The sequence below is a fragment of the Sminthopsis crassicaudata genome, chromosome 6, assembly GCF_048593235.1.
Source record: "Sminthopsis crassicaudata isolate SCR6 chromosome 6, ASM4859323v1, whole genome shotgun sequence".
Classification (NCBI taxonomy): Eukaryota; Metazoa; Chordata; class Mammalia; order Dasyuromorphia; family Dasyuridae; genus Sminthopsis; species Sminthopsis crassicaudata.
In genome coordinates, this window is record NC_133622.1 from 64,049,330 (window position 1) to 64,064,651 (window position 15,322).

At 35.2% G+C, this 15,322-nt stretch overlaps 1 protein-coding gene across 1 annotated transcript; it reads right to left on the minus strand.

Moving 5' to 3' along the window:
• Positions 1 to 3,988: 3,988 nt before the first annotated feature.
• LOC141547687 (serine/threonine-protein phosphatase 2A catalytic subunit beta isoform-like) lies at positions 3,989 to 13,970 on the minus strand. The gene is made up of 2 exons (XM_074276162.1): positions 12,936 to 13,970; positions 3,989 to 4,049 (listed from the first exon to the last, which is right to left on the minus strand). The coding sequence occupies exons 1-2, from the start codon at positions 13,878 to 13,880 to the stop codon at positions 4,026 to 4,028; spliced, it is 969 nt and encodes a 322-aa protein (XP_074132263.1). The 5' UTR covers positions 13,881 to 13,970; the 3' UTR covers positions 3,989 to 4,025.
• Positions 13,971 to 15,322: the final 1,352 nt, after the last annotated feature.

Consider the following 15,322-nt stretch of genomic DNA (forward strand, 5'->3'; position numbering starts at 1 on the left):
CTAATCCACTCTGTGTCCTTGGGCTACTAAGTTAACATGTCATGGTCTCAGCCTCTAAAGAGTAGAATAATTCCTGTCTCTTCCCACAGGAGTGTTGTGAGAAGCAATTAGATACCTGTAATGCATTTTCTTGGGAGAGGTGCTAGATGGGTATTATTTAGTGCATAGCAGTAACCACAATGACTAGAAATAGCAAAATCTAGCCCTGGTTCAATGCCATTTTATTTGAGACTGATATTAAAAATGACAAATTTGCAGGCAGAGAAATGTCTTATAATATCATATGAACCTGAAGTGTTCTGAATCATTTCTCCCAGCTTTTAAAAAATTTAGTTTTGAAAATGCTCCATTGTAATTTTCCTTTTTAAAAATTCATCAGAGAAAATACTATCTCAGTACTGAATAACTTGAGAAGTTTTTCTAACTCTCTTAGGACCTTTTCCTCATGAGAGTGAATGAGTTCTTGAGTTAGGTTTGCTCTCCATGGTGTACCTTTTCTATAAATGCAGGAATCTTTTCTAGCAGAAATAACCAAGAAACAGGGGGAAAGGAATAAGCATTGATTGATTGATTACTATCAGCACTGCAATAAATATTTTCCAAATATTATTTCATTTGTTCTTTATTAAAATCCTGGGGAAATAGGTGCTATTATTATCTTCATTCTACAGTTGAGGAAACTGAAGTAAATAGATATTAAGTGATTTGTTCAGGATCATACAATTGTTAATGAGCTAAGATTTTAATGAAGATCTTCCAGACTACATGCCCAGTACTCTACTTTATGATCTGCTGAATTAAGATTAATTTAGATCAGTTCAGAGAAATTTTTATGAAGTATGCCACAGTGTGTTTAGAGATGTCAAGAAAGACAAAATTCATTTCTTCCCTAAAAGGGGAAATATTCTAAAGGTAGAGGCAAAGTTGGTGGTTTTTGTTTTGTTTTTAGTCATAGTGATCTTTCTATAACTTACTGAACTCATTTAAGATGAAGCAACATGTTGCATTAGGTAGTTGGAGTGCTTGACAAACTTGACAAAGTCCCTTCCCTTCCCTCCCTTCTTTTTTTCTTAAACTTTTCTTTCTCCCTCCCTCCTTCCTTCCCTCCCTCTCTTTCTTCCTTCCCTCTCTTCCTTCCTTTTTTTCCTTCCTCCCTCCCTCCTTCCCTCTCCTCCTTCCTTCCTTCCTTCCCTCTCCTCCTTCCTTCCTTCCTTCCCTCTCCTCCTTCCTTCCTTCTCCTCCTTCCTTCCTTCCTTCCTTCCTTCCTTCCTTCCTTCCTTCCTTCCTTCCTTCCTTCCTTCCTTCCTTCCTTCCTTCCTTCCTTCCCTCTCCTCCTTCCTTCCTTCCTTCCTTCCCTCTCCTCCTTCCTTCCTTCCTTCCTTCCTTCCTTCCTTCCTTCCTTCCTTCCTTCCTTCCTTCCTTCCTTCCTTCCTTCCTTCTCCTCCTTCCTTCCTTCCTTCCTTCCTTCCTTCCTTCCGTCCGTCCTTCCTTCCTTCCTTCTCCTCCTTCCTTCCTTCCTTCCCTCTCCTCCTTCCTTCCTTCCTTCCTTCCTTCTCCTCCTTCCTTCCTTCCTTCTCCTCCTTCCTTCCTTCCTTCTCCTCCTTCCTTCCTTCCTTCCTTCCTTCCTTCCTTCCTTCCTTCCTTCCTTCCTTCCTTCCTTCCTTCCTTCCTTTCTTCCTTCTTTCCTTCCCTTTCTTTTCTTTCAAAAATCAAATACAGGTAGTTCTCCCTTCCTCCCTTGGATTACTTTTGTCTCACTAAGTTTTCCTCCAGATATATAATGATAAACAGGATTACTGGTACCATTCAAGGAGACTCAATGGCCATGAGGCATTTAAACAAGGGATAAGAAAGTTTAGGCTAATACAGTACCTTCTTTTGCCCTCTCCTAAGGTACACTGCTGAGAGGCAGTTAAGCAGAATTTTTCTATCTGCAGTTCTTGGCAGAAGCAATTTCTCATCATCTCCATCTAAAGACCCTAGGGTCTCTGTGGGGTCATAGAAACCCTTTTACTTGTGGCTTTGCAAACATAAAACTCTTGTGTGACTTTAGTGAAAAAGAAAATAGCTATTTTGGAGGTCTGAACAAGCCTGATATTGGAAAAATGGTCCAATGAATTTCTTCAAGAAATCTCTGGTGAGCAAATCCCCCACATTGTCACCATAGTGTTCTAGGAAGAGTACTTCCATTTTTGTCTGGTATCATTAGGGAGGGAGAGACTCCATTACATAGAGCTTTTGACCTTATGAGGAACATGACTCATGCCAGATCAAGGACATTTTGGTAAATTAGTAAGTTAGAAAGCTTAGCTCTTCTCTTTGCTAAATTGTTTCTAATCAATTTATATGACTATCTTATTTTTGGAATATATTTTCATTTCTTGTAAATACTTCCATAGTACAATATTCCAATGACTTGTAAATTTCTTTGTGTCATGGACAATCATAGAATTTTGGCAAAGCCTATGGACCCCTTCTCAAAATCATGTTTTTTAAAGGACTTTAAAAAATAAAAATGGTATATAGAATTATAAAAGAAACCAATTATACTGAAATATAGCTATCAAAATATTAAAAGAGCCAGTTCATAGACCCCCAGATTAAGATCCTCTGCAATGGATCAATGTAAAATTTTGTCCTTTGATATATATTAATAATTTACTTATTTCTGCCTATCCTGCCCTCTCATAGTTTTATCAAATAAAAACCATCCAAAGTACTAGGTCTTCTGAAAGTTCACAGGAAAAACGGTAGCACAAAAAGACTTATTTTGTTAAGTTTTTCTCATCTTATATTACCTGGTCATTTTTTTTTTCAGTATTAAATCTTTTTGATTTGTCCTTCTATGTGATTTCTTCTTTGGTACATGTTGTAAAGTGGATTTATCCCCACCATGCCCTTTTGTATTACCCTCTCTGACTTCTTCCCCTTCTCCAATGACAATAATTAACTCCAGAAAACATACTCTCAAAATTGCATTTGTAAGTCTAAAAGAAGAAATAAGATAATAGTAATGGCACTAAAACATGGTACCAACTTCAAGAGTGATGCTAAGTTGAGCCATCTTTGAATTCTAGCTGCATTAGCTCAGTGATTAATTGCTTTCCCTCAGTCTACCCTCTGGTACCCTATGTCCATCCCCATTCCTGCCCATCACTAGTCCTTTCCTGACTGTGTTCTTTTTCTCCAGTTCTTTCTCCCCCTAAATGTGTTCTTCCTCTGGGTTCTGGACAGACCCCAAAACAAATGACCCCCTGTTCTAGATTCTGTCCTTTGTAGCATCATGTGTCCTTGAAGGGCTTGCTGGTCCCTTCTCTCCACTGGCATGAGATCCTTTTAGGCCTTCTTCCTTCCCTCCCTCCTTTCCCCAAACCCCAGGCAAATCTGCATTGCATGAAAAATTTTTTTTTTTTTCTTTAGAGTGTTCTACTTAAAGCAAGAATTGTAGTGTGAATTAAACCTGAAAAGATTAGACTAGAAGCTTGTGAAGGATTTTATAAATGCTAAGCCAAGGGGCTTGTAATTCATCCTGTAGATAATAGGAAGATGTGGAAAGGTCTTGAGCTGGGAAATGGCATGGACGTCTGGCATACAAACCACATTTCCCTAAAAGAAGATATGCATACAGATTTGACATTAATGATTTTTTACATTTAAATTTCCTTATTTTTATTTTCTTTCTAATTCTATATGTGTTTTTGGTAGCACAAAGTGTGATACTTTTAGTTACTGGAAAATAATGAGATCTGTCAATGGCACACATGACTAGCTTTTAGATATTTAACTCCTAATGATGCTCAAATCATTTTAATGGTTCTTTTTATTGAAGTGGCCATATTTAATAAATATGAACAATAGCTAAGAAATGTCCCCCAAATAGAAGGCTTTAGTATTGGTTTTAATAAGTAATAACATAATTTCAAATAGAATGAAATAAAATGTTTTATTAACGAATGCTCTGGCATTTGTAACAGTGTAATTTTTCCTTGCTGTTTTTCAATTGCTATTTTACCACATTCCAAATATCACCAGTCATCAAAAAACAGTTGCTGTGGAATAAAAGAAAAATACATACTTGCTTTATGGTCATGCTTTCCCCGAGTCTATTATATATATTATTTATTAGTGCAATGGTAAATTGTAACTACTTTTCAGAAGTGTATCATTCTAGGCAAGTCCAAATTTTACTAAAGCTGATAATGTTTTTCTTACAGAATTTTCTTTTAAAGTAAAACAAATCTTATATATACATGAAGGATCTGTGTTTTCATTTCATACAAGTAGAAATTCTAATAAAGGAAATCCCTCCCTTTACCAACATATATTGCTATGACCTACTAAATAAACCATCATCTAAAACGAAAAGAAGAAAAACAACAACAACAAAAAGATTCAACAGATTTTTTTCTCCAGAGCTTAATAAATAGGACTGACTGAAGGAGAGTTGTACAAGGCCCAGGGAGCTTCAATGATTTGTACCTAGAAGCACAACTGGCAATTTCAAGAGGCAGATTTAAATCCTAATCTTGCTGCCCCTGAATCTACTGCTTTCTCTCCACTGTAACACATTGGCACTAAGAAAAATTACATATGAATGTAAATATTTAAATATATAAATGAATATTAAGATTAATAAAATAAAGTAATTGGGATAAAGGCCCAAACATGCATCCCAAATAGTTTATTTTTAAAATGTGTTTATTGGGGAGGTGAAGGTGGGGCAGGAACAGAAAATATCACAGTGTAAATTCCTTCAGAATACATCCCTCCCTTTTACCTCAATTTTCTGTCAAAATCCAAAAGTATTATTTCTATTTCATCTATCTTTTCAGGTATTAAGCTAAATATTTTTGTTATTCCACCTACTTCTTGAGATAAAATTTGTCTTTTTTTCATTATTTCCTTTGTTATACTATTATCTCTTTAAGGATATATATATATAGTTGTTGTTTTTTTTTTTTTTTTTTTTCAGATCTACAATATTTTTCAGTGTAAGAAAATCTCAGTAAAGGAACTCCTTCTATTCTTAAAGTTACTAATTCTCTTCTTAAAGAGCCCAGGGGACTGAGGGGGGAAATGACTTAAAAGTATCACAAAATTAATATAGGTTAAAAGGTGGGACTTGAACCCAATTTTCCCTTACTTCAATCCTCTGTCTGTGGTTTCAAGGCACTGCTTTCCCCACATTTACTTATCATAGTGTTTTTTTTTGTTGTTGTTGTTGTTGTTTTTTAAATTCTGGGTCTGGCCTGTGACATCATTGGTAATAAGAATTTTTTTCTACTAATTAAAATCAGCAGCTATTCTGCTATTTATATTCTTAGTAAGTCACCTGAATGCTCTGCCAATTGATTTATCCTTAATCACATGCACAATATGTGTCAGAGGCAGAGTTAGAAACCAAGTCTTCTTTATTCTATGTGTAGCTCAATGTACTTCTATTTCATATTCCCAACAATAAACATAATCAATCAATCAATAAACAATTATTTAAATGCCTTGTAAATGCCTGGCTTTGTGCTAAGTTGGAGATACAAAAAAAGAGGCAAAAGACAGCCCTTGGCCTTAAGGATCTTCTAATTTAATAGAAGAAATCACAAAGAAATACATATATACTTAAATAAAAGTCATCTGAGTATTGTTAGCAGTCTAGAATTGAAAACCAGAAGCTCTAATTTGTAATCCAGGGTCCTTATTACAACATCATGCTTTGTACTTAACAATCTTGTGGTCTATTAATCATTCAAGAAAAATGAGACTTTTGACTTTTTCTTTCTTCCATTTGTATCTTTCTCAATGATGTACTTAGGAATAATTTGGAAGATATATCATCATCAGATGATGGTATCAGCTGACTGAGTCAATTTGAGTACTTTCAATTGAAACTCCAGTGAATAGAGCATGGACTTAGAATCAGCAATACTCCTCTTCTTGAGTCCAAATCCAGACTCAGACACTCATTAGCTGTATGACTCTTGGCAAATCACTTAATCCAGTTTGTCTCAATTTACTTATCTGTTAAATGAACTAGAGAAGAGAATAACAAACTACTCCAAGTATCTTGGCCAAAATAACCCAAATGGGGTCATGAAGAGTCAGACAAGACTGAAAAATGACTGAAAAAACTCGACTTCCCTCAAAGTGTATATATGTTCATATTTCTTGAGAAATCTGAAAAAAAAAAAACCTTAATGTTTATTTTAATATTTATACCACCTTTGTTTTGTAAAAGATCTTTGATAGGAATATCACATTATTTTTGTATTTTCATAAACATTTGTTCAGAAAATATAACTGTGACTCAAGGTTCATTGTTCTATAGTTCTAATGATATATCTCTATAGGAGCAAAATCATCTTTTCAGAACACCTCGTATAAAAGTGCTAGGTCATATATTGTTTTTTAATTTTTAAAATACTTTTTCCCACATCTATCATTATCCTCTAATCCACTCCCTACTTCCTCTTCTACCAAGCAGAAATCTGTCCCTGTAACAAGTATGTATAGTCGAGTAAGGGAGCAGCTTCATGGTAGAGTGAATAGACCCTCCTGGTCTGGAGTCAGGAAGATAGATGTTCCTAAGTTCAAGCCTGACCTCAACACTTACTAGCTATGTGATCCTGGGCAATTCAGTTAACTCTCATTTCCTTAGTTTCTTCATCTACAAAATACACTGGAGAAGGAAATGGCAAACCATTTTCTTGTCTTTGCCAAGAAAACTCTAAAATTGATTCAGGAAGAGATAGACATGATTGAAACAACTGAACAAAAAACAATTCAGCACACAAATCAAGATATTTCCATCTATGAGAGTGTCTAATTCTATACCTCTAATCCATCCCACTCTAAGAAAAGGTGTAAGATATATTTAATCATAAAACTATGATTGGTTAATGCTATAGCCAGTACTATGAATTCTTTTCCCTTCACATGGTTATGATAATTATGTACATTGTCTTCCTGACTCTAGTCACTTTGATCAATTCCTGTAAATATGTCTTTCCATATTTCTTTGAAAATGTCATATTCATCATCTATTATGAATCAATACAATTTCATTGCACTGTGATATCATAGGATCCTAAATCTAGTGTCAGAAAAGATCTCATAGGTTATCTAGTCCAAGTTTCTCATCTTAGAAATAAGGAAATTGAGTCAGGAAGAGAATAATTGACCACCCTGGTCATGCTATCAGGGGATGTCAGGAGTAAGCATCAAATCCAGATTCTTTAACTCTAACACTAGTGCTTTCTCCATTTCGTCACACAGCCTCCTCATCAAAATTTATTCGCATATTTCTCAGTATCTCCTGTTTGCATATTCATATATCTTCAATCTCATTGCTAATGATTTCATGAGAATGAAAAGCCCAGAAATACTTATATGAACTGATCCTGAATGAAATAAGCAGAAATTGGGGAATGTTGTACACAGTAATAGAAAGATTATGTGATGATCAACTGTGATGGACTTGGCTCTTCTCAGCAATGCAGTGGTCCAAGACAATTACAATAGACATGGAATAGAAAATGCTATCCATCTCTAGACTAAGCAGACTGAATGTGAATGGAAACAGTATTTTCACCTTTTTGTTTGTTTTTCCTTTCCCATGTTTTGCTCCCTTTTTTATTATTTTCCTTGCACAACATGACAGATTTGGAAATATATTTAAAATAATTATATGTGATTGACCTATATCAGAAAAGGGAAAAGAAAAAGAGAGGGAGAGAGAAAATTTTGGAACACAAAGTCTTTTTTTTTGCATTTTTAAAGTTTATTTTAATGGTATTTTAATTTTTCCAAATACATTCAAAGATAGTTTTCAACATTCACCTTCGCAAAACCTTGTGTTCCCAATTTTTGTCCCTCTCTTCTGCCTTCCTTTTCCTAAGACAGCAAGCAATCTGATTTAAGTTAAATGTGTTCAATCCTTCTAACCATATTTCCATACCCATCATGTTGAGCAAATATATATATATATATATATTGAAAGGAAAAAAAAACATGAGGAAGGAAAACAAACTACAAAAAAATGAAAATACAATGCTTTGATCTATATTCATTCTCCAAAGTTATCTCTGTGAATATGGATTTGTCACAAGTCTAATGGAAATTCCTTGAATCACTTCATTGTCAAAAAGATCATGGTTGATCATCACAAAATATTGTTATTGGAAATACAAAGTCTTTTAAAAAACTATCTTTACATTATTTGGAGATTTTAAATACTATTGAGAAAAAAAAAAAAAAGAAAAGGACCAAATTAACCAGAAATGCCCTCTATAAATTGTAATGATCATTAGGGGTCTTATACCTGTGATTTATCTACCTTCCATTATAACTGATACTGATATAGTCTTTCACTAAGGTGGTTTGAAGTTTTTCAGAAATATGTGCATGGTTACTGTTGTTTGTTCTTTGCTCTGGAAGAGGACTATTGATATCAGGGGGTGATACCATGACATGCAAGTGAGTTGGATTTGAGTGAGGGGGGCTGTGCAAATTCATTTGCCTCACTTCCCCTCCAGAGTCATCTGGGTCCAGTGGCAAGATAAAGATCAAGATGACTGAAGATGAAATTGCATGAAATGGGAGTCCTTTGCCTTTTGAAGCTAAGGTCTTCAATAGATCTCACTTTGACTGAAGCTGCATCCATTCAGTAACTAAGGTTGGGCAGCAATTAAGGCAAAGAATCTCCTCTTTCATGTAGTCCAAAAAATCTAAATAAATGGATGAATGAATGAATCTGGGAGGAAAACCTCAACATTTCTGACCAAAGCATTAAAGATTGCTATTTATATTTGATCTGAATCTATCAGAACCCAAACAATGACCAAATGGAGTTTGGCTTAGGATCTATTGGTAGCCAATGAGAATCAAATTGGTTTTAGTTTAAGGCATGAGGCTTAAGAAAGAAATCTAGCCAGTAAACTCCAAGATGCAATAGAAAGAATAATTCAACACAATCAAATTTCACTTGTGGTCAGTTGTTAAAATCAAATAAATTATCATTTTAAGTAAAATGTACCCATATGTACCTACTAATTATCTCACAATTGCGATGAAGTTGTAATTCTGAGACAAATGTTTGAATTTCAGTTCTGACTTTGATAATAAGATTTTAAGATCAGTTTTAATTCCCAGGGAAACCTATAGCTGTGTGACCATGAACAAATCACTTTTCTTAGACTAATTTACTATTACCCACATAGAATTATTATACAAGATTATCCTGTAACATCTAGGATTGTTGTGAATAACTTGCTTTATAAAAATTGAAGTGCCATTAAAATACAATACCCTTACAAAGTTTTTAAAAGTGGAATGAGCTGCCTCTACAGATGAGTTCTTTGTCCCCTCCTCCCCATTCTCAAGTTGGAGATATTCAATAAGGATTGTACCACCATTTCTGTTTTTTATAGTGGGGATTCTTTTGGAATATGATTTGAAGTAGATGATTAATCAGGTTTCGAGGTAGTGCAGTAAACAGAATGCTGGGTGTAGAATTAGGAAGACCTAATTCTGACATTTACTAAGTGTATGATCCTAGGGCAACTCACTTAACCCTGTTTGCCTCACTTGCCTTATCTGTAAAAATGAACTAGAGAAGGAAATGGTAAATCTTACTAGAATCTTTGTCAAGAAAATGTCAAAGTGAGTCATGAAGAATCAGATAAGACTGGAGAATGACTAAACAAACAAAATGTCAAATGATAATCCTTCTAACTCCCAAATTATGTAATGCTGTAATTGTGAATTTTTAATATTAATTCCAATAGGACTGATAAATGTAAGGTGTTCTCACCTGCCAAGAGGTCTGCCAAGACTTTGGGACTGCACATACACTTACTCCTCCCAGAAAGCTACATGCAAACATATACCATAAGGACATCTTAGACTGAGGAAGAGTTAAAGGAGGAAGAAATAGAAGTTAAGAAAAGAAAATGGTTGCAAAGTTAATGGATTCCTAGCTTTAGATTTGTGTTATGTTACTCTCTGTTCTGGTTTTCTGGCATTTCTCCCTGTACCTAGTAATGTAAGATTTAATAAATTGATTCCTTGAGTAGAACTCACCCTTCTATTCCAGAAGATATTGAAGGTTCTTAAAGATTAAATATCACTTATAGTCATTTAAAATATTTAGGATTCAGTATCAAGATTAACTATTAAATGAAGAGAATTGATTGGGATCCATAAAATGATATGCAGTGCCTTTTCTATTTTCATCTGATGGATGAGTCATCATATGCAAAACTCTAAGTATTATGCCAATAAGACAGCATGAGGGCGTGGGAAGCAAGGCCTTCATATCTCTTGGGGATAAAAGTGTGAGAGGTGAATTTTTCTGGGAAATTGGAATTTATAGTATTTGCTATGAATGCATTTCTTAATTTTATTCAGCTACTCTATAATAAGTAAATTTTCCTTTTTCACAACCCTGCTCTGATATCATGTGATTAATTACAAGCTGGGTTGTAAGAAAGCAATGCAATAGTTATGGGGATTCAGAGCTTTTATTACAGTAAAAATGCAACAGTAGAAATGTAGAGCAGCTAGGTGGTTCAGTGAATAGTGTAAGGCCTGGAGTCAGGAGAACTAATTTTCCTGAGTTCAAATCTGTCCTTTGACTTCCCAGCTGTGTGACTCTGGGTGAGTCACTTATCCCTGTTTGCCTCAATTTTTTCATCTGTAAAATGAGTTACAGAAGGAAATGGCAAACTATTCTGGGATTATTGCCAAGAAAACCTCAAAACAAAATCAGATTTGACTACAATGCCTGAACATTAAGTGGAAGGAACCTATTATAAATAGCATCTTCAGACTTTGTTAGTACAATACAAATCAATTATAGCATGATTAATGATTGGTGAAGTTACTGAAAAGTGTTATTCTCTTGGAGCCAGTAAGAAGTTTGAATCTCCCCAAACTGAAAAGGAACCTCTTTTTTTTTTTTGGGGGGGGGACTTTGACTTATGCATGGCTGTCGCCATATAATCCAAGAGGGACAATAAAAGGTTGCTTTGATTCATTAGCATTTGAAAGTTTTATCTCTTTCTTGGTTTGATGATTTCTGCTAAAAGTCCAATGCCTTCTACTTACTTCCTGGCACCAGGAACAGCTGAAGCCATCCTTTCAAAAATCAAAGCTTTAAAACTAATCTGACAGATAACAGCTTGCATCCTTGCCTAGGACTGTGTCAGCTTGATCAAGCAAAGCCCAGAAGTGTAGCTTTACTTGTATAATAATAATGATAATAATAATATTTGCAACATGAACTTTAATTCCAACATCCTGATTCAGTTACAAACTGCAATCATTTTATCTAACTGTATAATAATCTGCAGAACATTAATTACAAAGTAATAATAGCAGGATAGAAATTGTCATTAGATTTTTCTTAGTTGAACCCAATAAAAAATTATGAATAACCACCATGAATATAGAATTAAAAATATCATTTAGAATTCAATAAAGTGTACTGGAGACATTACAAACAGATCTGTTGATCATAACCATTTGCATATTACAGTCACATTGATCCATAAACTTTTATGAACAATGTTTTTAAGTTTACATGTTTTCAGCTAGGTAAGGTGGTGGTGCATAGAGTACTGGTCTTGAAATTAGGGAAAGCAATTAATCAATATCCTTATACTTTTTTTTTTTTTTTTTTGTCAGCTGAGGGAATTCAAACCCTTTATTATAGAGATAGGAATTTAAAAAAATTCTAAGTTCATTTTTTTTAAGTACCTAATACAAATTATAATTTTCTAGGAAAAAAAAAAAAGCTTTCCAGATCAAAGAAAAATGCTTATTTCCCAGTGTTCATAATTTGTACTTTTAATAGGACTCCAGCAGAAAGTGGAAAATATTCAGAATGTTTTCAACTGAGAGAAAGATGGTAATAAAATAAGACATTTTAAAACGATTTTAAAAAGCATTGTAGTTGGAAAATAATTTATAACTGATTGAGAAATATTTACTTAAAAGAAGAGGAAACATTCAAATTCTTTCTTCCCCTTCTAAAACATATCAAAATAATGTAATAAAAATATTATGTGTTCTTGACAGTACTTTTCCCTCCTAGCATTTAGACAACCTGTTAATTTCACAGGCATCTACCACCTTCTGTGGGAAGTCTTCTTCAACTTCTCTTAATTCCAATACCTTCATTTGTCAATTATCTATTAATCTTGTATCTGCTTTGTAACTATTTGTTTGGGTGTTTTCTCTCCCATTAAACTGTAAACTCTGAGACCTTTTGCTTCTTTCTGTATCCCCTTAGCACATTGTCTGGCATCTAGTAGGCTCTTAAATGTTTATTGATTGACTGAAAAAAAAAAAGAGAGAGAGATGTAAAGAAAGCCCAACTCTTAGAATGTTGATTGAATCCCTGGGAAATGATTTAAAAGAAATTATGTACAAAAACCACAGAACTAGGCATTCATGGATAAGTGGCCTTTATAGGGGTACCCACACTATTGAAATAAGAGTGCCAAAAAGATATGGAGGTGAGACCCTTCAACATGTTATTTTACTAGTTAAATTAGTTTCTATATTTTAATAAAAGGGGTGATATGACAAGTGAAAGTTAATTTAAATAAAAATAATAAAGTCTAATGTCTATAATATATGACAAACACTACAAACTCTGCAAATTAATAAGTGCCAAAAACGTTACCTTTTCTGCTTGATCAGTCCTAAAGAAAAAATAAAAGTTACTACAAAAACTATGTATAACAGGCAAGTTATTGAACTGATTTTAAAAAATATATAGTGTTGTTTTTTCATCCTCAATTTTAGCTCACTAATCATTATTATCAATGTAGCCCACTTTGTCCCTGCATGGGATTTTATTCTGACACATCTCAATGCACAGAACAAGATTATCTTTACTTTTTTAAAAAATTCTGAAAATACTGCCCAATATTTACCCTTGGTTTTCCCCAAGGCTCTCTATAGGAATAAGGTAGGAGTGGGATGTCAGGACACTTCCCTCCTGGTGCTTGGTCATATTGTAGGAAGGTGTGTTTTAAAGAATCATCCAGTTCCATGATAGCAGCCCGATTCCCAAAACGGTAACAATAATTGGGTGCACTGAAAATGGTCACCACCTTTTTATTATGACACCAGAAGTAACCATCCTGGACAAGTTGGTGACCCCGGGAAATCAGTTTAAGGCCATTGGTCTGGTTAAATATTTCAGAAATTTCTGGTCCAAATGTGTGGCCAGCCCCTCTTGGAGAGGGTCCCCATCCCCCGGAATCAACTGGATCAGACCATAATAGATCACACATTGGTCCATTCATGGAGATTTCTTTAAAGCGATCCAAAGCTCTTATATGATCCAGGGTATCTATGGAGGGAGACAGACCCCCATGGACACAAAATATCTGGCTGTCAACTAAAGCTGTAATGGGGAGATAATCAAATAGGTCTGTAAAATATTTCCAGACATTGGCATTTCCATACTTTTTTTGACATTCATCATAAAAACCATACACTTGGGTAACATCTCGACTCTCGTGGTTTCCTCTCAATAAGGTAATGAACTCTGGATAGTGTACTTTTAAGGATATGAGAAAAGTCACAGTCTCCACCGAGTTCAAGCCTCTGTCAACATAGTCACCCATAAACAGGTAGCTTTTGTCCGGTAATTTCCCACTAAGCCTAAAGATTTCCAAAAGATCCTGAAATTGACCGTGGATGTCACCGCAGACGGTAACGGGACAAGAGACCTCTTGAACGTTGGATTCTTTCATTAGGATTTCCTTAGCCTTCTCACATAGAGTCTGCACCTGCTTCTCCTTGAGGAGTTGACACTCTTGCAGTTGTTTTATCCATTGGTCCAGCTCTTCCATGAAATTGCTTTCCGCCATGGATGAGTTGGGAGTGCCGGATTGGCCAGCAAGCCCTCTCCCCTTGGGATACACTTCCTCGGGAGAAGAGGCTCAAAACAGTCCTGTCCCTCCCTTGTGGGGGAGGGAAAGGGACTGGGGCCAACCACCCCTCTATCCGCGAGCCTGGCAGCCCCTCCTCCTCAGCCCTCGCGCTCAGCTGCATCTGGCTAAGGCTGGGCTGGGAGAAACTTGCCCACTATGGAACGAGCTTCTCAAAAGAATCAATGAGCCGGTGTTGGTTTAGAGAGATTTTCTTCCCCTAATTTCCTGTGCCCTTCATTCTTTTGTTCTTCCATTCGACAAAAAAATTATTAAGAGCCCACCATGTGCCAGGGAGCAGTTTGGAATAACAGATAGATGTCAGCATTTAGACCTGTTTGGGATCAAACTGGCAGAGTCACCTACCAAAAATCCAAGGCACCTCTTTGAGACCCTAAGTTTCCAGGCAGATGCAGACCTGTTTTATTTCCAGAATGCAAAAGGAGAAATAACTGTAGAAACACGGGTGCATTCCCTGTTTTTATAATGAGAAATCAAACCAAACACCAAAAAAAGAAAAAAGGAAAAATTAAAAAGTCCCTGCATTTATGCAGCTTAGTGGAGGGATACCACAAGCCAAGTAAGTCAAGAAACCTGTGTGCACTTGTGTGTGTGGGGGGGGGGGGAGGGAAGTATTGAAGAGTAGCATCTTCCAGAGTAATGGAGGAAGAGGAAAAAATATTTGGTAGTCACTATCACATGAGGATACAAGAAGATGATGAAGATCAGAAAAAACACTTGCTGAGCCTGAAAGAAAGCCAAGGCTCTACTTGGTGGAAGTGAAAAAGGTATAGTGGCAAAGTCTATGTAAATATTAGGTGATTCCCTCTTTATGGGGAACAGCACAAAGAAGAGTTTTAGAGCTGAATTTCTTAAAGTGTGGTAGGGTTTTTGAAGATCATTTGGATGGAGTATCAGTGAGGTCAAACTAATTTTATAATATTTAATAATATAGTATTTTAAAAATCCTATCCTAATAGGATATACTAATATAGTATATAATTATATAGTACTTTTAAAATCCTATCTTTACCCCCTTTCCAACTACATATTGGTATGATTGGATTTAAGTGGCAACAGATCCAATACAGAAGCAGGTATGAGAAACCAGCTGTCTTCTATTAAGAAAGACATTAAAGAGATTTGAAAAACATGTAAAGCTTTTGAGGGAGTTTACCAGTTTGGATTCCTTGAGAGATCTTGGAGAACTTGATCCACCATGACTTCTATAAGATTGTAAGTCAAAAAGTAAAGACTGAGAGAAAAATGTATTAGTATATTGAAATCACAAGGATTTGTTCTTAAGAATATAGATTGAGTTTCTGATAGATTTTAATTATAGTCACCTATGTAGTTAAAGATCAGATTCATTCCTTTGGCAA